This window comes from Oncorhynchus gorbuscha, linkage group LG16 (genome assembly GCF_021184085.1).
Source record: "Oncorhynchus gorbuscha isolate QuinsamMale2020 ecotype Even-year linkage group LG16, OgorEven_v1.0, whole genome shotgun sequence".
In the NCBI taxonomy this organism is placed as follows: Eukaryota; Metazoa; Chordata; class Actinopteri; order Salmoniformes; family Salmonidae; genus Oncorhynchus; species Oncorhynchus gorbuscha.
This window is the reverse complement of record NC_060188.1, coordinates 33,851,132-33,873,541: the sequence shown is the minus strand read 5'-3', so window position 1 is coordinate 33,873,541 and position 22,410 is coordinate 33,851,132. Positions and strand designations below refer to the sequence as shown.

Genomic DNA, 22,410 nt, shown 5'->3' with positions numbered 1-22,410 from the left:
GAATGTGATACAAAACGAGGCAACGGTGTGCTTTAGAACCATGCGGATGCCTCCGAGCAGTCGGGTAGGCTCTTTGCTGTGTTTATTCGACCCAAAAAATATATAAATATATATGTCCCCTCCACATCTAAAACCAATGTTGCGCCCCTGGTAAAAAGAGTGGGAGGGAGCAATTGGGAGAGTGGGGAAGGGGGAAAGAGTACCGACTAAAAACACTCTGTCACCCTTCAGAACTTAAATAGAAAGAGTTATGTAATGGTTAATCATTTACAGTATTACTTACTGTTTATAACTTTGTGCAGCTGGTCACATGATGGACCCTGTCATGACTAACAACTTAACACAGGTTCTCGGTTTTGAACATTACAGAAATAAATTGCATTTAAAAAATGAAGACAATTCTATGTCATTTTCATTTTTAATGCTATGTTTTCCCTTCTGCTAAAATATGGTCACTTAGAACAATCTGGACTCAGGGGTAGACGTAACATAGTAAAAGTACATTCAGGATACTCCCATTAGTATGATATGTTTTGTATGGTATGTATTAATTTGTGGATGTCCATCATCCTTTTCATATTATATTTTACTAATTGCAATTTTTACAATATGTTACTATTTGCTAAACATATGATATCTTACGAATTCCAATTTGTTGTGGCTAGGTGCTAGCGGTGGCTAGGTGCTAGCGTTAGCTAGGTGCTAGCGTTAGCTAGGTGGCTGAAATTAGCTAGGCTAGGGGTTAAGGTTAGGTCTAAGGTTAAGGTTAGGAGTTAGGTTAAAGGGCAACCTTTGTGATGCTAGACGTTTGCGTTATATGCTCACCCTAAATTATCCTTTAAGCATGACACATCATTTAGTCAACAGGTGATGTCCCTTTTCGCAAAAAAAAGAAGGAATGCCAAGTATGTCACAGCCCTTTTTGTAACACCAGTTTAAGCATAAGTCTACTGTCACTCCCAACAGTCTGAAGAAGCTTTGTCTCATTGTCTGCAAAACTTTGTTTGCACTCATAATGAAAACATTACACTATAAACTGAGGTTGAGTCTAAAACAGTTGATAAAAGTAACAGAAAGCAGGGCACATATTTCAAGGATTATCTATGTTGAAGACCCTTACCCCCATTTGAAGCAGCTTCATAATTGTTCATCAAACAATGCACCTAGATAGTAGCTATGACAAACTGATAGATAGAGCCTGTTTTGGCTTACATTTTAGGAGAAAGGGGGTCCTGTCCTCAAAAAAATGGAATAGAGGCACTACCTTACATACTAGGCCAGGAAAGATCAGGGGCTGGGTGGCTGCTGGGGGGAGGAGCTTCCCCATCAATGTAATGTTATTCAATGTGATCTAAAAGGCTAAACTGATCCTAAATCGGCACTCTTACTCTGAGAGGCTTGATGCATACTGCCCCAGAAGACCTAAGTAGTGTTCGATTACCAATTCTAACATACATACTGCATACTATATACTATTAGTTCATAGGGCTCCCGAGTGGCGCAGCAGTCAAAGGCACCGCCTCCCAGTGCAAGCGGCATCACTTTTACCTGGTTTGAATCCAGGCTGTATCACATCTGGCTGTGATTGGCCCAGCGTCGTCCGGGTTTGGCTGGAGTAGGCGAATTTGTTCTTAACTGACTTGCCTAGTTAAATAAAGTTACATTTGAGTATACTGTAAAAGAACTGTAAACTTCTAGATGAGCTTACGAGCGTTTCACCTGTCTACTGCTGAAGCTGATGGTGTTTCTATGCGTCTTGCTAGCATAACTAATTACTAGCGAGACATCGTACGATTTCGGGTGTGTTTGTAAATTAAATCTGGAGTGCCAGAGCACGCTCTCGGCGTTCGTAAATTCAGAGCGTTGTCAGATTGTCCATTCGTAAATGTAAAGCGTTTCGCCCTCGGAGCGTTCAGAGCCCGCTCTGGCCGAGGAGTAGGGTTGATCCGAGCATTTTGACCTCACAACGGCAGTCAAGCACCCAAGCTAACTGGCTAACTTGCTAGCTACTTCCAGTGTCCATTGAGAACGCACAATGACTATACCACTTAACTAATCCTGATGTATTAATAGCCAATTAACTTTACGTTAGGTAGCTAGCTAACATACTGCTGTAATGATATGCTATGCGGTTCGTAAGGATAGCATAGCTAAAAAGTTGTCAGCCCACATAACGTGTAACGTAACTTATTTGAAAAGTCATTACACCTCTCAACATTTTCTTAACTCTTGTCATAATTAGTCAAAACAAGTAAATGTATCCACTCTCGTAATAAACAAAGTAACATTTTTTAAACAGATTAAGATGAGGTCGAGGCAAGAGCATTTACTCCACCCACAATCTGTCCGTGTGAGATAAAAACGTTTTTGTGTGGAGGTATATAACAGTGTCAAATTACTTGTGGATTTTGATCATATAGAAGTTTCGTAATGTTTAAGCTTTAACAGATGTACTAATATATGTGGATGCACATGGCATTCCGGCAACTTTGAGAAAAATGATGTCAAGTTCTGCGTGTTGTTCACACTCGTGCCTTCCCTCTCATTGGCTAGAATGATCTTGCCTGTCTCCAATTGTTGAGCACATGTATTTCCATTGTTAGATGGGTCACTCGGCTCTCTTGTCAATATAATACATATCTTTGCAATAGGTGATGTGAATGAGTGGGGTCATCATTTATTTATATTTTTTATATATTTTTTGTATTTATTATTATGAACACAACAATACAAAATATATACAAAGAAGAGTACATAAACCTAACAGTATTACATATCAAGATTCCTTTTCAATTTGTTAAACATTTTTCATTTTTTTTTTACTTCACCTTTATTTAACCAGGTAGGCCAGTTGAGAACAAGTTCTCATTTACAACTGCGACCTGGCCAAGATAAAGCAAAGCAGTGCGACACAAACAATAACACAGTTACACATGGAATAAACAAACGTACAGTCAATAACACAATAAAAATAATCTATATACAGTGTGTGCAAATGAGGTAAGATTAGGGAGGTAGGGCAATAAATTGGCCATAGTGGCGAAGTGATTACAATTTAGCAATTAAACACTGGAGTGATAGATGTGCAGAAGATGAATGTGCAAGTAGAGATACTGGGGTGCAAAGGAGCAAAACAATAAGTAACAATATGGGGATGAGGTAGTTGGATGGGCTACTTACAGATGGGCTTTGATTTGATTTGATTTGTATTTTTATTTGGCTATGTACCGGTGCAATGATATGTGACCTGCTCTGACAGCTGATGTTTAAAGTTAGTGAGGGAGATATGAGTCTCTTTATGGTGAATATTGCTTTTATGTTTTTACATTTACTGATAATTTGAAAACAATATTAAAATTCCATCTTAAATAATGTGAAGAGGGGTTTGTTCTCTGCCCACTTCATTTCATGGACAAAGAATCTTCCATACAAGATAAACAAATGAACAATGAAAGTTAAATCAGGGTCCATATCAAAAGGACTGGTTTGACAACAACATTATTTGGATTAAACAATTATTGAACAATGATGGCCAACTATACGATTATCAAGAATTCATGAGAACACACAATGTTACATTCACTCCCGCGGAATGGGATCGTCATCAAATGATCCGCATAGTTCCTGTTGAATTTCTAAAGGTGATTGGCTATTTCACTGACGCATTCCGTTTTGAACAATAAATAGAGCGAACAAGGCTCCTTCCAGTTCACAAGTCTGAGAAGACGCATGAAGAAGTTCTTGCTTCAACAGTGATTGAACGGAACTCTTCTGCCTTCGTCCCGCATTATAGAACATTCTGGATTGATAACATAACACTTACCTGAACTATAATAGCAAAATAGTCGAATAAACCCTATTTTTGTTCCGTTACTTTAGATATTCAAGAAAATCTGCCAAAATGGAGTCTCAGATCCGCCAGAACTATCACCACGATTGCGAAGCTGCCATCAACCGGATGATCAACTTGGAGATGTTTGCCTCCTACACCTACACTTCAATGGTGAGTCTACCAAGTTGACCGTTTTGTTGAGCTACCTGTCATTATGCCTGGGCCTAAATTCCACTTCACTTGACTTTTCTGTAGCCAATAACCTCAACTCCGTTAAGTACATATTTGAGTTTTACTTGGCAAGGCTATTAAGACCCTCCAGGTTGGTAAAGCATTCAAGTGAAGCCGGGAGTCTATCCTACCTTGGTCAGCGCGCGTAAAAACTCCTTGACAGGTTAATTGTCAGGTTACCAAGTAGACTACAGACTAGACTGATTCATGCCTATATCATCAAGCTTAGTTGCCACAACATGAACATAACGCCCAGTCACGTTCGGTACTTATTATTTTAACCACACTTTATTTTAACCACTGTTTTGTTTGTCCACCCAGGCTTTCTATTTCTCCCGTGACGATGTGGCTCTGCGTGGCTTCGCGCATTTCTTCAAGGAGAACAGCGACGAGGAGCGAGAGCACGCCGACAAGCTACTCTCCTTCCAGAACAAGAGGGGTGGACGCATTTTACTCCAGGACATCAAGGTGAGCGCCTGAGTATCGAGGAACTCATTTAGATTGTAGACTGATAGAAAATGTCTTTACTCCATGGAGTGTCCAGCGTTCAGTTGATATAGAGAACCTGGAGTAGTCCTAAACATACTGCCTCTAACCACTGAACTGAAACTGTGAGGGGTGTAACTCTGTTCACTTTATCTTAACCTTAACCTCTGCTAGTAGTCATTAACATTTCTGTGTTCACTCTGTCCTGTGTAGAAGCCAGAACGTGATGAGTGGGGCAATGGGCTGGAGGCCATGCAGTGTGCTCTGCAGCTGGAGAAGAATGTGAACCAGGCCCTGCTGGACCTGCACAAGATTGCCTCTGACAAGGTTGACCCCCATGTAAGTTATGGTGGAACCGCACATCACATGTATGTATCACATAGAATACAGGTACTGTCCCAGGAGATGATCAGGTTGTTGTAGCTCTGATAACTAATGACATGGGATTGTTTGACCTGCTTCTTCACACGCGCACAATAGTCCACAGATGCACACAATGCAGGTTGTCTAGTGGTTAGAGATTTATGCCTTAAAGGTTGCTGGATTGAATCCCAGAGCTGACAAGGTAAAAATGTGTTCTGCCCCTGAACAAGGCAGTTAACCTATTGTTCCACATTAGGATGCCATTGTAAATAAGTGTCAATGGACTTGTCTAGTTAAATTGACACCTCATTATCTACGTGTTACTGTAGTTACAATAGTCTGTATTCATTCTCTTTTCTGACCTGTTTTCCCTCTTTAGCTGTGTGACTTCCTGGAGACCCATTACCTGAATGAGCAGGTGGAGGCCATTAAGAAGCTGGGTGACCACATCACAAACCTCACCAAGATGGATGTTGTCAAAAACAAGATGGCAGAGTACCTGTTTGACAAGCACACCCTGGGAGGCCAGAGCTAAACCACTTTCATCCCCAGGCTACGGCCTCCAGCCTCAGACCAGGACTCCTTGGTTCTCTGATAGATCCTCCTGGCTTTGCTTTTATAGGGAGGGGAGTGTTAAACTGGTGAATTGCAACACTGCTGTGACATTGATGTTTCTGTTCACAACACTACTGTATTGGAGGCAAGGCTTCTTGTAAAACAATAAAAAAATATCACTGAAGTTTGTTGCTGTTTTCTAAGTGTTGACCTGTAGTAATGGATGTGGCATCAGTCTATTGAGGTGCTTTGCTCTTTTACTGAGCATCTTCATACAGTGATAAATACTGACTATTGTAGACTTACTAGTGGCTGAGGGTCATAACAATAGGAGAAGCTTAACATGAGTTTCATAAAGGATGTTACCTCTGACCAGAGGTTGTCCTTTACTGTATCTTGTAATAGTTCCATGTCAATTAAGGACCCAGCTGTCAACTCTAGCGCCGTAGGAGTGAAATTGTTACCTACAATTGATGTAGACCTTTACGCTGTGCATCACAAGTTTATTAGACAGCCAAGAGGTCAATCAAAGTCGCTAGCCAGCTGTTATGGCACATTTCTCTAGTGATGGGAAGTTGGGCTCTGACTGACAAATTGTCACTCATTGTGTTTATTTCAGTTGGTAATGCCCAATAGTTCCCCTACAGCAAATTATGAACTGAATACTCAAAGGAATAATTCTACAAGCCTCGTTCTTAAGGGGCTTATTTGAGCTGTCATATGGTTACAACGCTACTGTTAAGTTACTGAACGCTGTCATTTTGGTAATTAACAGGCAAGCCAAACTTTAATACTTGAACTGAGAAATATTGTTTTCAAGATATAGTAAAGGAGTTTCTTGGGGCTAGACCACTTGGTTAAAGGGGAAGATGGTCTAATCGGCAATGGAATTTTCAATTACGCTTCAACTTTATACAACCAATTATCGACATGGTAAAATTGAGTACATTTGTACTGGTATTGAATATCTTGGTTAATATTTGGGGTGAAGTTTCGCAGCTTTGTCATTCTATTTGAAAACATATTTTACACAAAGCCACAGAGGGCCAGAGATTTGTAGTCTATGTACTCAAAAAGGCCACTAGATGGCATCTGATTAAATTGCATATTCCTTAATTTCCCAACATTTGTATTTATGGATCCCTATTACTCTTCATGGGGTCCGGCAAAATAAAGGCAGTTCTATACATTAAAACTAACCTTACATTAAACAGATTTCACAAAATATTAAGGGTTCCCACTCAGGCCACTACTCTACCACCACATCTACAACACAAAATCAATGTGTGTGTATCTATAGTGAATATGTAATTGTGTTTTTATGGTTTTAAATCTTACTTTACTGCTTGCATGAGTTACTTGATGTGGAATAGCAGCCATGTCATGGCTCTCTGTAGTACTGTGCACCTCCCATAGTCTGTCCTGGACTTGGGAATTGTGAAGAGACCTGGTGGAATGTCTGGTAGCTCTCTGTGCATTTAAGTGTGAGCCGTGCAGGCCAGTTCTGGGCCAATTGTAATTTTCCTAAGTCCTTTTTTGTGGCACCTGACCACATGACTGGACAGTAGTCCAGGTGCGACAAAACAAGGGCCTGTAGAACCTACCTTGTTGATAGCGTTGTTAAGGCAGAGCAGTGCTTTATTATGGACAGATCTATCCCCATCTTAGCTAGTGTTGTATCCATATGCTTTTACCATTTCAGAAGTTTATTCTCAACTTGTTACATTTCCACATTATCCATTACAAGAATTAGTTGAGATTCAGGGTTTAGTGCTTTTATTTTATGTCCCAAATACAATGCCTTTAGTTTTTGAAATTCATGTATTTAGGACTAACTTATTTATTGCCACCCAGTCTGAAAGCAGCAGCTAATAGGGATCCATAAATACAAATGCTGGGAAATTAAGGAATATACAATTTAATCAGATGCCATCTTAGTGGCCTTTTTGAGTACATCAGACTACAAATCTCTGGCCCTCTTTGTGGCTTTGTGTAAAATATGTTTTCAAATAGAATGACAAAGCTGCGAAACTTCACCCCAAATATTAACCAAGATATTCAATACCAGTACAAATGTACTCAATTTTACCATGTCGATAATTGGTTGTATAAAGTTGAAGCGTAATTGAAAATTCCATTGCCGATTAGACCATCTTCCCCTTTAACCAAGTGGTCTAGCCCCAAGAAACTCCTTTACTATATCTTGAAAACAATATTTCTCAGTTCAAGTATTAAAGTTTGGCTTGCCTGTTAATTACTAAAATGACAGCGTTCAGTAACTTATGTAAAGTAACAGTAGCGTTACAACCATATGACAGCTCAAATAAGCCCCTTAAGAACAAGAGGCTTGTAGAATCATTCCTTTGAGTATTCAGTTCATAATTTGCTGTAGGGGAACTATTGGGCATTACCAACTGAAATAAACACAATGAGTGACAATTTGTCAGTCAGAGCCAAACTTCATCACTAGAGAAATGTGCCATAACAGCTGGCTAAAGGTTTTGATTGACCTCTAGGCTGTCTAATAAACTTGTGACGCACAGTGTAAAGGTCTACATCAATTGTAGGTAACAATTATACTCCTACAGCGCTAGAGTTGACAGCTGGGTCCTTAATTGACATGGCACTATTACAAGATACGGTAAAGGACACCCTCTGTGGTCAGAGGTTACATCCTTTTGAAACTCATGTTAAGCTTCTCCTATTGTTATGACCCTCAGCCACTAGTAAGTCTACAATAGTCAGTATTTATCACTGTATGAAGATGCTCAGTAAAAGAGCAAAGCACCTCAATAGACTGATGCCACATCCATTACTACAGGTCAACACTTAGAAAACAGCAACAAACTTCAGTGATATTTTTTTATTGTTTTACAAGAAGCCTTGCCTCCAATACAGTAGTGTTGTGAACAGAAACATCAATGTCACAGCAGTGTTGCAATTCACCAGTTTAACACTCCCCTCCCTATAAAAGCAGATCCTCCTGGCTTTATCAGAGAACCAAGGAGTCCTGCTCTGAGGCTGGAGGCCGTAGCCTGGGGATGGAAGTGGTTTAGCTCTGGCCTCCCAGGGTGTGCTTGTCAAACAGGTACTCTGCCATCTTGTTTTTGACAGCATCCATCTTGGTGAGGTTGGTGATGTGGTCTCCCAGCTTCTTAATGGCCTCCACCTGCTCATTCAGGTAATGAGTCTCCAGGAAGTCACACAGCTACAGAGGGAAAACACAGGTCAGACAAGAGAACGAATACAGACCATTGTAGATAGTGACACACAAGAGCCTGGTGGTAATGGACTCAGGGAAGATGAGATTCTGCAGTTTATTATTTAACAAGGCAAGTCAGTTTAGAAACACTCCTTATCTACATTGTTCCACATTAGGATGCCAGTGGGTTAACTGCCTCGTTCAGGGGCGGAACATTTTTACCTTCTCAGCTCCGGGATTCAAACCAGCAACCTCTGTTACTGGCCCAAAGCTCTAACCACTAGACAACCTGCTGCACCTTTTGCAAACGTATGCATTAACGGCATAGTGTGCATCTGTGGACTATTGTGTGCATGTTAAGCAGGTCACAATCATGTCATTAATTAGCAGAGATACAACCTGATCTCCTGTATTCTATGTGATACATACATGTGGTTCCACCATAACTTACATGGGGGTCAACCTTGTCAGAGGCAATCTTGTGCAGGTCCAGCAGGGCCTGGTTCACATTCTTCTCCAGCTGCAGAGCACACTGCATTGCCTCCAGCCCATTGCCCCACTCATCACGTTCTGGCTTCTACACAAGACAGAGTGAACACAGAAAATGTTAATGACTAGACTACTAGCAGATGTTAAGGTTAGGATAAAGTTTAGTTACACCCCTTACACTTTCAGTTCAGTGGTTAGAGGCAGTATGTTCAGGACTACAGGTTCTCTAGATCAACTTACTCCGTGGAGGAGAGTGTACAAGTGGTAAAGACATTTATCGGTCTACAATCTAAATGTGTTTTTCGACGCTCAGGCGCTCACCTTGATGTCCTGGAGTAAAATGCGTCCACCTCGCTTGTTCTGGAAGGAGAGTAGCTTGTCGGCGTGCTCCCGCTCCTCGTCGCTGTTCTCCTTGAAGAAATGCGAAAACCAGGCAGAGCCACATCGTCACGGGAGAAATAGAAACCCTGGGTGGATAAACATAAAACTAAGGTTAGAAAAATATAAAAAGAACATGCCAAACGTGACTGGGCGTTGTATTCGTTGTGGCAACTAAACTTTATGACAAAGGCATGACTCAATCTAGTCTGTAGTCTACTTGGTAATCTACCGATTAACCTGCCAAGGAGTTGTTACGCGCTCTGCCCAAGACAGGATAGATTCCCGGCTTCATTTGAAAAAAACAAATATGCACTTCACGGAATTTCTTGGCTATTAATTATCTAGACCAACATAATAAAAAGGTGAGGCATTTAGGCCTACGAATAATAAAGGTAAAACAAAACGGTCACCTTGGTAAACTCCTTACCATTGAAGTGTAGGTGTAGGAGGCAAACATCTCCAAGTTGATCATCCGGTTGATAGCAGCTTCGCAATCGTGGTGATAGTTCTGGCGGATCTGAGACTCCATTTTGGCAGATTTTCTTTAATATCCAAATGAACGGTACAAAAATAGAGTTTCTTCGACTATTTTGCTATTACAGTTCAAGTAAGTACTATGTCAACAACCAGGAATGTTCTATTATGCGGGACGAAGGCAGATGAGTTCCGTTCAATCACTGTTGAAGCAAGAACTTCTTCATGCGTCTTCGCAGACTTGTGAACTGGAAGGAGCCTTGTTCGCTCTATTTATTGTTCCAAACGGAATGCGTCAGTGGAATCCACCCTCACAGAGCGTAGCCAATCAACTTTAGAATTTCAACAGGAACTAGGCGGGTCATTTAAAGACGAGCCCACTCATACACATCCCCTAAAGCAAAGATTACTTTTTATATTGACAAGAGAGCCGAGTGACCACTCTAACAATGGAAATACATGTGCTCAACGAATGAAGACAGGCAAGATCAGGTGGGACCATTCTAGCCAATGAGAGGGCAGGTATTCGTGTGAACAACACGCACAACTAAACATATTTTTTTCTCAAAGATTCCGGAATGCCACATGCATCCACATCTAAAGCAGTAGTATCAACCAAAAGCAATGCTACAGTGCAGGTCGAACAACAGCGGTTATTGTTGAAAAATGTGTGTGTTTGTTATATCCTTAGAATACAATTGGAAGACTTGGAAAATCCATTCTAATGTTAGGCTAATTGAGAAATAGTCTGTGTCTATATTTGATTTAGGATATATAAGGAATTGAACTTTAAGACACAGGTCTGTAAACTTCTGTTTCATTCTCTAAGAGCACATGTTTCAATAACACATGAAGCTTAATTATTGACCTTTTCCAGAATGCAGTCAAAAGAAAATTTTTGGGTTTATCACATTTAAAAAAAACATAAATTCAATTTTCAGTATGAGGTATGGGAATACAGTAGCGGACAGAGAAAGAAAGGCTGGCTTTTGTAGAAATGGTATTTGATGATACACCTTTCGGTTTCAAATGACATATTGTTGTTGTCAAATGGTATATCAAAGTTGATTACAATAGCCTAGAAATAACTACACAAAATCAGTAGCTACATACATCTAACCATACTACTTGTGATGTAAGTGTATATAGTAAGTGTATATAAGTGTATATAGTATATAGTATGTTTACTGGTCATAGTATGGATATAGTTAGTATGCCAGATTAGGCAAAATACGAAGTTTTCAAGCAGTGGACATTATTTCCGTGCTTTCAGGGCCCATAATGCAATTCTTCAGACAACAGGCGTGGCTTCATAACATTTTAAGAAAATGGCAGAAAATATGGTGCCGAAGTGAGACGAGAGCGGATACAATTTCAGTGCTATAACTAATTATGACAAATAAGTTAAGTTTCTTTGCTACGCTATCCTTACGAAACGCGTAGCATATCATTGCAGCAGAATGTACCATTATGTTAGCTAGCTACCAAACACAAATTTAGTTGGCTATTTATACATCAGGCTTAGCTAAGCGGTATAGTCATTGTGCGTTCTCAATGAACATTGTTAATTCACTCTGGCTATCTACTCTGATTTCAGAGCACTGTGTGCCAAAGAACAGATTCATTGATTCATTTTACAACCGTAACACCCGTTGAATATAACCGGTATCAGTAAACGTCTGCAAAAAAGCATAATTAAATTGTTGCCAGAAACACAGTTACAGTCACCAAAGCTCTGGATAACATGAAAACAGCATAGCCAGCTCTGCTAGGGTGAGTAAAATGGTCAGAGTGAGGTGTTCTCTCATTTGTGTCTGGAAGTAGCTAGCAAGCTAGCCAAAGATAGCCAGTTAGCTTGGGTGCTTAATTGCCGTTGTGAGGTCAAAACGCTCGGATCAACCCTACTCCTCGGCCAGAGTGTCCAGTGTGGGCTCTGAACGCTCCGAATGCGAAACGCTTTGAATTTCCAAACGGACAATGCTCTGAATTTACGAATGCCCAGAGCGCACTCCAGATTGAATTTACCAACACATCCGAAATCGTATGATGTCTAGCTAGTCATTTGTTATGCTAACAAGCTAGCAAGAGGTTGCAAAGCAACAGCTTCCGGTAGACAGGCGAAGCGCTAGTAAGCTCAACTAAAGTAGGGTGACCAGACGTCCCCGTTTTTGGTGGCCTGTCCCCGGTTGGAGCTGTCCCTGGAAATGTCCCAGTTTTTAGGGAGATGTCCCCGACCCCGTAAGGCAAAACCTGCAAAGAAAAGGAAACAGGCAAGTGCACAAAGAAAAGGCAACAGGCAAATGCACAAACACCAGAGAAAACTAAGAAATACATTTTTATTTTCTATCTATCTGTGTTTTCTCTGGTATTTCTAGAACCACTTGCAACTGGCAGAGAGGATTTTTGCTGTTTTAGAGCTCAGGGATTCTTAAAAGATGGGACAATCAACTTTTTTCTACAAATATTTGTCTTAATTTTAACTAAATGTTAAGATTATATTTTGACACACCAAAGTATCAGCTATTAACACCATGTAAAGGAACAACCTCCTATTTTTTCATTAAATGCAACTAAGTGGATATGGTCAATTTAGTTGTAAAACAAGTGTTTAAAGTCCTTGATTATTTAATGCTAACATTAGATTATTCATAAATGTGTAATACACATCTCCAAACATTTTTGTTTTGTTTTATTGCCATATTAAATGCTCCAGGGCTAATTTAGCTAGCAATCTGGCATGGTTTTCTAGATTTTGAACATGAAATAACTATTATAAAGCTAACATTATCCCTTAGGTCTAGCACAGCAAATACATTAATTGTTGAAGCATATGTTGCAGAACAGTGATTACAATATTTGTTCAGAATATTGACAACAACAACTAAATCAATCTTAAGGGGGCTAGTTCCTCTGTATAGATGGGAGAACCTTCCACAAGGACAACCATCTCGGCAGCACTCCATCAATCAAGCCTTTATGGTAGAGTGGCCAGACGGAAGCAACTTCTCAGTAAAAGGCACTTGACAGCCTTTGAGTTTTAGTTTGCCAAAAGGCACCTAAAGGACTCTCAGTTTAAGGGCACAGGGCGAGACCTAGATGCAGACACGGGAGGCAGGTTTTTTGAGTCTCTGATATTTATTAGTATCCAAGGGGCAGGCAAGATATTGTTCATGGACAGGCAAAAAGATCATAACAAGGTCAGAGTCCAGGAGGTACAGAGTGGCAGGCAGGCTCGAGGTCAGGGCAGGCAGTATGGTCAGGGCAGGCGGGTTCACAGTCAGGGCAGGCAAGGGTCAAAACCGTGTGGACAAGCAAAACAGAGCTAAGAAAAAGCAGGGGCACGGGTTAATGATAAGGGAATTATATGCTTAAAGGTAATGATTAAAATAGTCCACCCTGAAACCATATAATTGTATGAAATTTATTAGAATCATAAAACTATATGTTATGCAGGTGAGTGAGGACCCACAAGCGATATAACGGAAACAGAGTCTTTTAATGTCCAAACAGGGAAAACATAAATCCTCAATCATTACAGGGGAAGTCCAAACAGTGAAAACACAAATCCTCTAGTTTAACAGGAGAGTCCCCCTTCTAGTTGTTGAGGAGAGTTGCAGGGCTAGCGGCAACAGACTGCAGGTCCCTTCGGGTAGGCGCGGGCCGTAGAGGATAGAGACACCTGCTCACACGTAGTATCTGATGACGAGGCAGAATACAACTGGACGGAACAAAAGCAAAGCAAACAGCAAACAAGAATCCGACAAGGACAGAAGCAGAAACAGAGAGAGAAATAGAGACTTAATCAGAGGGCAAAATAGGGGACAGGTGTGAAAGAGTAAACGAGGTCGTTAGGAGAATGAGGAACAGCTGGGAGCAGGAACGATAGAGAGAGAGAGGAATAGAGAGAGAGAAAGAAACCTAATAAGACCAGCAGGGGGAAACGAAGAGAAGAGAAAGCACAGGGACAAGACATGACAATACAATACATGACACTATAATCTGATGATGGGTGTAATTTTAGTCCGAATTAGAACAAGGACCTTTTGCTCTTTTTTAGTATGTAAGCAGGGTGCAAGTGGGAAACACATGATAAGAGAAGCTATTGACAGACAAGTTGTACTACTGTGTTCCTTTACAGGACATTCTGTCTCCACCCTTGGAGGGGAGAAACTGTTAGGCTTGCAGAAAATTAATGAAACATGTTGCAGATTAAATAAACAATGTGTCTGTATAGTGGAAAAAACATTGACTGTCTGAGCAAGGCGTAGCTTAAGATATGAACTTGTTTGTGTGTGTGTTATAAAGACTGTGTTTGCATTTTGATTTCAGAACATTCTCTGGATAAACTGTACAGACCTTTTGCATTAGCTGAGTCTTTGCCTAATTATCATTAAACCCAGGGTCTTACAAATCTCGGGGATTGGGCAAAGTTTATTGATTGTTAGTTATTATCATTTGGGATTGAAAATTCTCCTGACAGTTAAACACACTGGTTGACTTGACAAGGCGAACTGACACAGAGAGACGGGGAAACACAGGGATAAATACACCGGGGAAAATAATTGACACCTGGAGGGGGTGGAGACAATCACAAGGACAGGTGAAACAGATCAGGGCGTGACACTTAGACCATGACAAATAAGATTCTCTGGTCTGATGAAACCAAGATTGAAGTCTTTGGCCTGAATGCCAAGTGTCATGGAGGAAACCTGGCACAATCCCTACGGTGAATCATGATGATGATGATGATGATGGTGGCAACATTATGCTGTGAGGATGTTTTTCAGCGGCAGGGACTGGGACACTAGTCAGGATCGAGGGAAAGCTTAACGGAGCAAAGTACAGAGAGATCCTTGATGAAAACCTACTCCAGAGCACTCAGGTCCTCAGATTAGGGCGAAGGTTCAACTTCCAACAGGACAACGACCCTAAGCACACAGCCAAGACAACGCATTAGTGGCTTCGGGACAAGTATCTGAATGTCCTTGAGTGGCCAAGCCAGAGCCCAGACCCGAACCCGATCTAACATCTCTGGAGACCTGAAAATAGCTGTGCAGTGACGTTCCCCATCCAACCTGACAGAGCTTGAGAGGATCTGCAGAGAAGATTTCGAGAAACACCCCAAATACAGCTGTGCAAAGCTTGTAGCGTCACACCCAAGAAGACTTGAGGCTGTAATCACTGCCAAAGGAACAACCTGTCATGTGTCACAAACTTTGTGAATATCTGGGTATTCCCTCTTCACACAGCAGAAAGACTGAATTTAATCAGCACATACTATTTGTTCTACAGTCCTTCTTTGGCGGGCAGAATTGGCATCTCCTCCTCTTGCCTGGCCCAACTGCAGCCTCAGGTGGATCAGTACAAGATTCAGCCCCCTGAACAGCTGTCACAAGCTCTGCAGAGACTGCTGTGCGGGGGAGCCACTCCCTTCTTTGATTGTGTGGGTTACAGGTGCCTTTCCCAGGTGCTCCAGGAACACCCTCCTCTTGTTCTGCTTATCAGGCATCCAGGTAGGGTTGATCTTGTTCCGTATTACGAAGGCAATGTATGAGGACACATCAATGATGTGATGGAAAATTACCAGGGGCCAGCAGGCTGTCATCCTCTTGCAGCTGTAAGTTCCAATCACCTTGCCCAGGTTGTCCACGCATCCTTTGTTGTGATTGAGGTCCAGGATGATGGCTGGCTTCCTGTTCTCACGATCACTGATCTCAGCCGTCTTTTGCAGTGTGCTCAGGAGGACCACAATTTTAGAGTGGTAGTGGGGGTTTAGGCAACCTTTGAAGAGAAGGCCTATCTCCCCCTTTATTGCAAGGATAGCAGGTGGAGCTCAGGCTTGTTCTTTGTAATTGTGCCAACAACGGTGATCTTCCTCTTCATGAGCTGCTGCCTGAGTACATAAGAGGTGAGGAAATTGTCACACGTGACATTGTGCCACCTTAGTTCATCTGTCACATCAAGCACAACCCCCATCCCCTGGTTCTTCTCTGGGCCCCCACTGGTCGGCTTCCCTGTGTAGACTTGCATCTTCCAAGCGTAGCTGGATTGTGCTTCACAGGCCACCCATATCTTGATTTCAACCTGAAGATCACTGACTTCATGATTCAACCTTTTTTTGATGTAGATTTCTCTGTGTTGAAAGCACCATCAATCCAGAGAATGCCAGAATTTGATGACAAATTTCTCCAACGAAGGACCGCCGCTCCACCTTCCCATTCATGTGAGCACATCACAAACAGGTGAGTCCAGAAAGGCATAAATTATGTATGTAATATGTCTGTAATATGTACTATGTAATATGCCAGGAAGATATACATATTGTAGCTAAGAAGTTAATACCAAGTGTATGTTGTGTAGTAAGCTGTTAGTAGCCCATGTCTTTTCCGCTAATAATTGGGTCCTTTTCCCCCTCATAACTTAGCCTACTGTTCTGACTTGGTGGTGCACATGTAGCCTACAGCCTGTTTTAGAGACATGTCATCATCAAATATTGTCAGAGCTTTCATTGTCTGCTTATATGTCCCCTTTATTTATCCTATGGTTCTGACTTGGTGCACAGGGAGAATACTGTAAGAATGGCCCATGATCTGAATTCTGTCGCTGTACATTTCAAAAGTGCTGAACAAATAGTTATATTGACTATGTTCGTCATACCTCTCACATTAATGTCTTAATCGAAATTACGGATTGCCTCTTGTCTGCTCATCGTACCCTTATGCTATAATTTGTACTTTTCAATTGTCAGTAGAAACAATTGATATGGCAAATCAGCCATATCAAATATGTGTTTTTTTTAAAGGCAGTAATTGAGGCTGAATGAACTGTATTGCTGCCAGGTGTAGCAGTAGTAAGGTGTTGAGCCTGCTGTTGGAACAGCTTTATGTAAGCCCTAACAGTTTGGGCACCGTGAAAGTGCAATACATGTGTTGTGTGGTGTGGTGTGGTGTAGTTGCTTTGCTGGAATGCAAATACATTTTTTCCCCACCAACATTTACATGCTGAAATCGCCACTGATCTTATCATATTTCTCCAATGCCAAATCAGTGTGTCTTGTTTGCAATGAAACTGTCCCTGTTAGGAATCTGAGCTTGGCACTTTCAAAAGTTAGGCCTACCGTTCCACCCCAGACAGTAGGTCTACCGACTCAGAAAAATGTAAGATTCAACAGATGTCTACTCTTCTTTAACAACAGAAGGTCACAAGGGTTTCCCTAAAAGCTGTTTGGGTTTAAACATATTTTGTACAGAAAGTAAATAGCTTAATCAATCTAAAGGAACATAATTAGATTCCTTCCCAAGCAAATGACATTTTTTGCCTTCTCTGCTATAGAAGATTGTAGCTCAGACTCTGAATGTCAAAGAAAATAAACGATGATATTCCCCTATGCAGTCATGTCTTTCCAGGGTATTTTCAGCTTGTTTTAAGCATAAATCATAACGGACCAAAGTGCTGTTATACATCACTGTCTGTAACTGGATCTGTTTTATTTTATTCTAAATCTTAAGATAACAATAGGTAGGCCTGTGCTTTTTGACTTTTTCTTCAATAAAAGGTAGGCCTATGTCATACCCTCTCATACCCCCTCAATTCCAGTACTGGTTTTAACTTAACAGCCCTTCACTGACATGGAGGGAGGATATTTAAAGAGTGCATGGTGGGTGGAGGAATTGAATGACAAATCTATGGATATAGCAGCCTATAGCCTAATTCTGTCAGTCAAACAGGTAGAGCTACCTCTTATTTCTTCAACAGAAATGAAGAAATAGGCTCCAACACAAAGCCCTCTTGTTGTTAGTAAAGTCTAATTAAATGAAGAAGGTTTAAATGAATTATTCATATTCCAATTTGCCAACGTTCTGCACCATCAGCTGTCCATTTCCAATTGATTGTGCCGTGACTGCTGCTTCAAGTTTCTGCACCACAATGTAAGTAACTCAAATCTGGCTTATTGTGATGTCAATAACTTGGATAAATACATCATGGGCAAGAAACATATTGTTTTTCTTCAAATCAATTATAGTAGTAGCAAGCTATCAAAGTTAAACTCCGGTCCTCAAATGCTCTCCTTCTTAAACGGAACAGAACATAGGCTATAGCCTAGTCTACGCGCAAGATGTTGCATTTTTTTGGACAAGGCCTTAATCAAAAATTATTTTCTGAGGAATTCTTTGACTCTCCTCCTGAACTGCCACTGTAGGCCTACACAGCACAGCATTGGTTAGGCAGCAAAAAACCCGGGTTTTGATCAGCAAGGGCAGAGCAGGCCTCAGGGTTGGAATATCTGTTGCAGTATGTAATGCAGTCTAGTTTTATTTACGCTATCCCAGCAGCTATCTTAGAAATATAACTTTTCTCTGTGCTTCTTTGAGGATGCACTTCGTAGCCTGTAGCCTATAGGCTATGAATCATTTGATTGAGACCACGCTAAATAACCTATAGGCACACTTCATATTTCCCGCCCAACAGAGAATTTCAAATTACAAGACTCTCCCCTGCACTAGATTTAAAAAAATAGTAAACCCTCCTCTTGACTGAATTTGAAAAAGCATGACCCTCCCCTTTTTTCCTCCAGGTACCCACCCTGTACATTTTTATCCATCTCTTAGCATTACAAATTAATCGTACTGTAATGACCTGACTAGATCATAAATGAACAATTGTCCAGACAGAGGCTTGAGTTTGCGAATTGACGGTTTATTAAACCAACTTTACACAGGCTACTATTTGGGCCGTAGCACACGCCAAATAGATGACAGATAACCCACAAGCCAATCGTGACCTTCTCTTGTGAAACCCAGACGTAAGAGAGAGAGAACAAAGGCTGAACCTGGTCTTAACTTCCAATGCTCCACCCCCTGCCCAATCCCCCTCCACGCCTCTCCGCCAACCACCAGGATGCCCGGCATCAGAACATTCCAGGCATTCCCGTGATTGGCAGATAGCAGGTTGATTGCCATGTCGGACCCCGCGAACACCGGGTACTGGTCAGTACAACACAACCACCTCCTAGCCTAACACATAACACACAGCTGTCTGTGCGGGTCGCTACACAGCCCCCCCCCCCCACAAAGTCCCTCGTCCCCGAGGGAACAAACAAAGTCTCTGAAGCGACCCGGAGGTCTCCTTTGCCTGCGTGGCCGTGATGGTCGCAGAGTGCCCCTCTGGGAACCAGGGGATGAAGGCAGGGATATGGGGGACAAGGAAGCGGGAACGGGTAATACAGTCCGTGGCTCTGGGGAACCACTCGGTGACACAGGGGGGGAGACCGGGGGAGTGGGCTGTCTGGAGCCTTGTTTGCGGCACCTGAGGGTGGGTGCCTGGAGAATGTCATTGCCAGAGAGGGGAATTTTGGGGGTTCCTGGGGTTTGGGGAGAAGAGGCCCCTCTGTATGGGGCTAACCTGTCCCGGTACAGTGCCACCTTTCTCCCCCTGGGAGGAAGCTGCACCCGGTACACAACCTCCCCTACCCTCTCCAGGACACTGCAGGGTCCCACCCAGTGACTGTCCAACTTGGGGCATCTGCCTTTTTTCCTTAGGGGGCTGTAGACCCAGACCAGCTCCCCAGCCACAAAGTGCCTTCCCCGGGTGTGCACGTCATAGTTCCTTTTCTGCCTCACACCTGCATTCACCAGCTGTTCTCTGGCGAAGGTGTGGGCTGTCTCCAGGCGGTCCTGGAGTCTCCGGGCATACTCCGGCCCCGGAGGAACATGAGGGCTATCCAGGGGCCGACCAAACGCCATCTCCGCAGGGGTGCGGATCTCTCTCCCCAGCATGAGGAGGGCAGGCGTGCAGGAGGTGGAGTCTTGGACAGCGGAGCGGCATGCCATGAGGACCATAGGCAGGTGCTTGTCCCAGTCACGCTGGTGTTTGGAAGAGACGATGGCCAGCTGCTGTCCAAGCGTTTTGTTGAAGCGCTCCACAAGGCCATCACTTTGAGGATGGAGAGGGGTAGTGCGGGTCTTGTGCATACCCAGCCTCTCACACATGGTGGCGAACACACGGGACTCAAAGTTTCTGCCTTGGTCGCTGTGGATGGACTCTGCAGCTCCAAACCTGCTGAACATCCCCGCTGTCAGGGCGTCGACGATGGTCTCTGCCTCCTGGTCAGGCAGAGCATAGGCCTCGGGCCATTTTGTGAAATAGTCCATGGCCCTGAGCACCCAGCGGTTTCCACTGTCTGTGGTGGGGAACGGCCCAACTACATCCACTCCCACCCTCTCCATGGGAGCCCCCACTGGGAACTGTTGGAGCTGAGCATGAGAGCGGCCTGGGGGGCCCTTTCTCGCTGTGCAGTTGTCACAGCGGCGACAAAAGTCCTCCACATCCCTCTTGTGCTGCCCCCAGTAGAAGCCCTGACGGAGACGGCGCAGTGTTTTTGTGACCCCAAAGTGTCCAGTCCCCACCCCCCATGAGTACTCTGGAGCACAGCCTCCCGCAATGCTTTTGGGACCACCACCTGCCACCTCTCCTCTCCCGTAGCTGACTCCTTCCATGCCCGCTGTAGCACGCCCTCAGCCAGCCGCAGTCTCTCAAACTTCGACCACAACCCTTTGGTCGCGAGTGAAGCGCTGTCACCTCTTCCCATGGTGGCCTCACCTGCGCCTCTACCCACTGTAGCACTGGCTGTAGGTCTGTGTCCCGTCCCTGCTGCTGCCGCCATTCAGCCACGTCGACAGTCTGCAGCTCACAGCAGACAGGCCCGCTCGCCCGACACACTGTGGCACAGACACCCTCCTCTGCCCGCAGCTCTCTCTCCCGTCCCTCTCTCCGTTCACAGTGGCGGCAGCCGTCTGCAGTACAGGGCCGACGGGACATGGCGTCGGCGTTGGAGTGGCGTGCCCCTGCCCTGTGCACCACCGTGAAGTCATACGGCTGAAGTTCCTCCAACCAGCGTGCCACCTGCCCCTCTGGCTCTCTGAAAGACATGAGCCACTGGAGAGCAGAGTGGTCAGTCCTTACAGTAAAGGGCAGACCACCCAGGTAGTACTTGAAGTGTTTGACGGAAGCCACAACAGCCAAGAGCTCCCGCCGGGTGACACAGTAGCGGCGCTCATGTTTGTCAAATGTTTTGCTGAAGTACGCCACCACTCTCTCCCCCTCTGGCCCCACCTGGGCCAGCACCCCACCCATGCCCACATTGCTCGCGTCTGTGTCCAGGATAAATGGCAAGGTGAGGTCAGGGGGGGCGAGCACGGGGGCCTCGATCAGTGCACGTTTGAGGGTGTTGAACGCCTCCTCACACTCCACTGTCCAAGTGAAAGCCTTGTCCTTCGGCAGCAGGTGGTTCAGTGGAGCAGCAACGCTTGAGAAGCCCCGTACAAACCTCCTGTAGTACGAGGCCAGGCCCAGGAAGCTCTTCAGCTGACGCTGGTCGGTGGGGGTGGGCCAGTCTCTGACAGCCCCTACCTTGTCCTCCATGGTGCTGATCCCCTCCTTCCCCACTCGGTGGCCCAAGAAGGACACCTCTCTCCTCATGAAGTGGCACTTCTCGGAGTGGAGCTTCAGACCTGCGGCAGCCACCCTCTCCAGCACACGCCGTAGCGCCCCCAGGGCTGACTGGAAGGAGCTGCCATGGGCCAGGATGTCATCGAGGTATACCAGACACTGCTGTCGGGGGATGCCATCCAGCACCCTGTCCATCAAACGCTCAAAAGTAGCTGGAGCGTTGCACAGGCCAAAGCACAGGACCTTGAACTGCCAGTGTCCTCTGTTAGTGGAGAACGCAGTTTTGGCTCTGGCCTCTGGGGAGAGGGGCACCTGCCAGTAGCCACTGCGGCGGTCTAGTGAGGAGAACCAGGAGGACCCCCTAACCAGGTCCAGCGACTCATCGATACGTGGTATGGGGTATGAGTCCTTCCTGGTTACCTCATTCAGCCGCCTGTAGTCCGCACAGAACCTCAGCTTGCCCCCCTTCTTCGGAACCATGACGACTGGCGCCGCCCAGGGGCTGTCTGAGGGCTCAATGAAGTCTGCCCGCTGCATCTCCAACACAGCCTTGTCTGCCGCCTCCTGGCGTGCCAGCGGGATACGGCGGGGACGCATCTTGATGGGTCGAGCATCACCTGTGTCGATCTCATGCTGCACCAGATGAGTCTGACCCACCTCTTCCTCACTCAACGCAAAGCTGTCTCTGAATTCAAACAGCAACTGCCACAACTGTTCCTGCTGCTCGGGGTCAAGACCAACACAGTTCCTCCCCCATATCTCCCTCACTGCAGACAGTGTCCTCTCCTCTCCCATCTGGGGTAGCTGGGCTGGGGGGGTGCGGCCCGGTCTCACAGAGGGCTGTGTCATGGAGGTAGCTGGGGGAATGTAACACACCGCCGTAGGTGACAGGGGGACTGGGGAAAAGTCACACACAGCTGTGGGGGAGGGGGCGCAGCCATGAGTCTAT

General features: G+C 44.2%; 1 protein-coding gene and 1 pseudogene across 1 annotated transcript; one reads left to right on the top strand and one right to left on the bottom strand.

The window, feature by feature from the left end:
• The first annotated feature begins 3,700 nt into the window (after positions 1–3,700).
• LOC123999557 (ferritin, middle subunit-like) lies at positions 3,701–5,651 on the top strand. Its single transcript, XM_046305446.1, has 4 exons — positions 3,701–4,003; positions 4,385–4,531; positions 4,763–4,888; positions 5,292–5,651. The coding sequence occupies exons 1-4, from the start codon at positions 3,902–3,904 to the stop codon at positions 5,445–5,447; spliced, it is 531 nt and encodes a 176-aa protein (XP_046161402.1). The 5' UTR covers positions 3,701–3,901; the 3' UTR covers positions 5,448–5,651.
• Positions 5,652–8,315: 2,664 nt separating this feature from the next.
• Positions 8,316–10,309, bottom strand: LOC123999556 (annotated as a pseudogene).
• Positions 10,310–22,410: the final 12,101 nt, after the last annotated feature.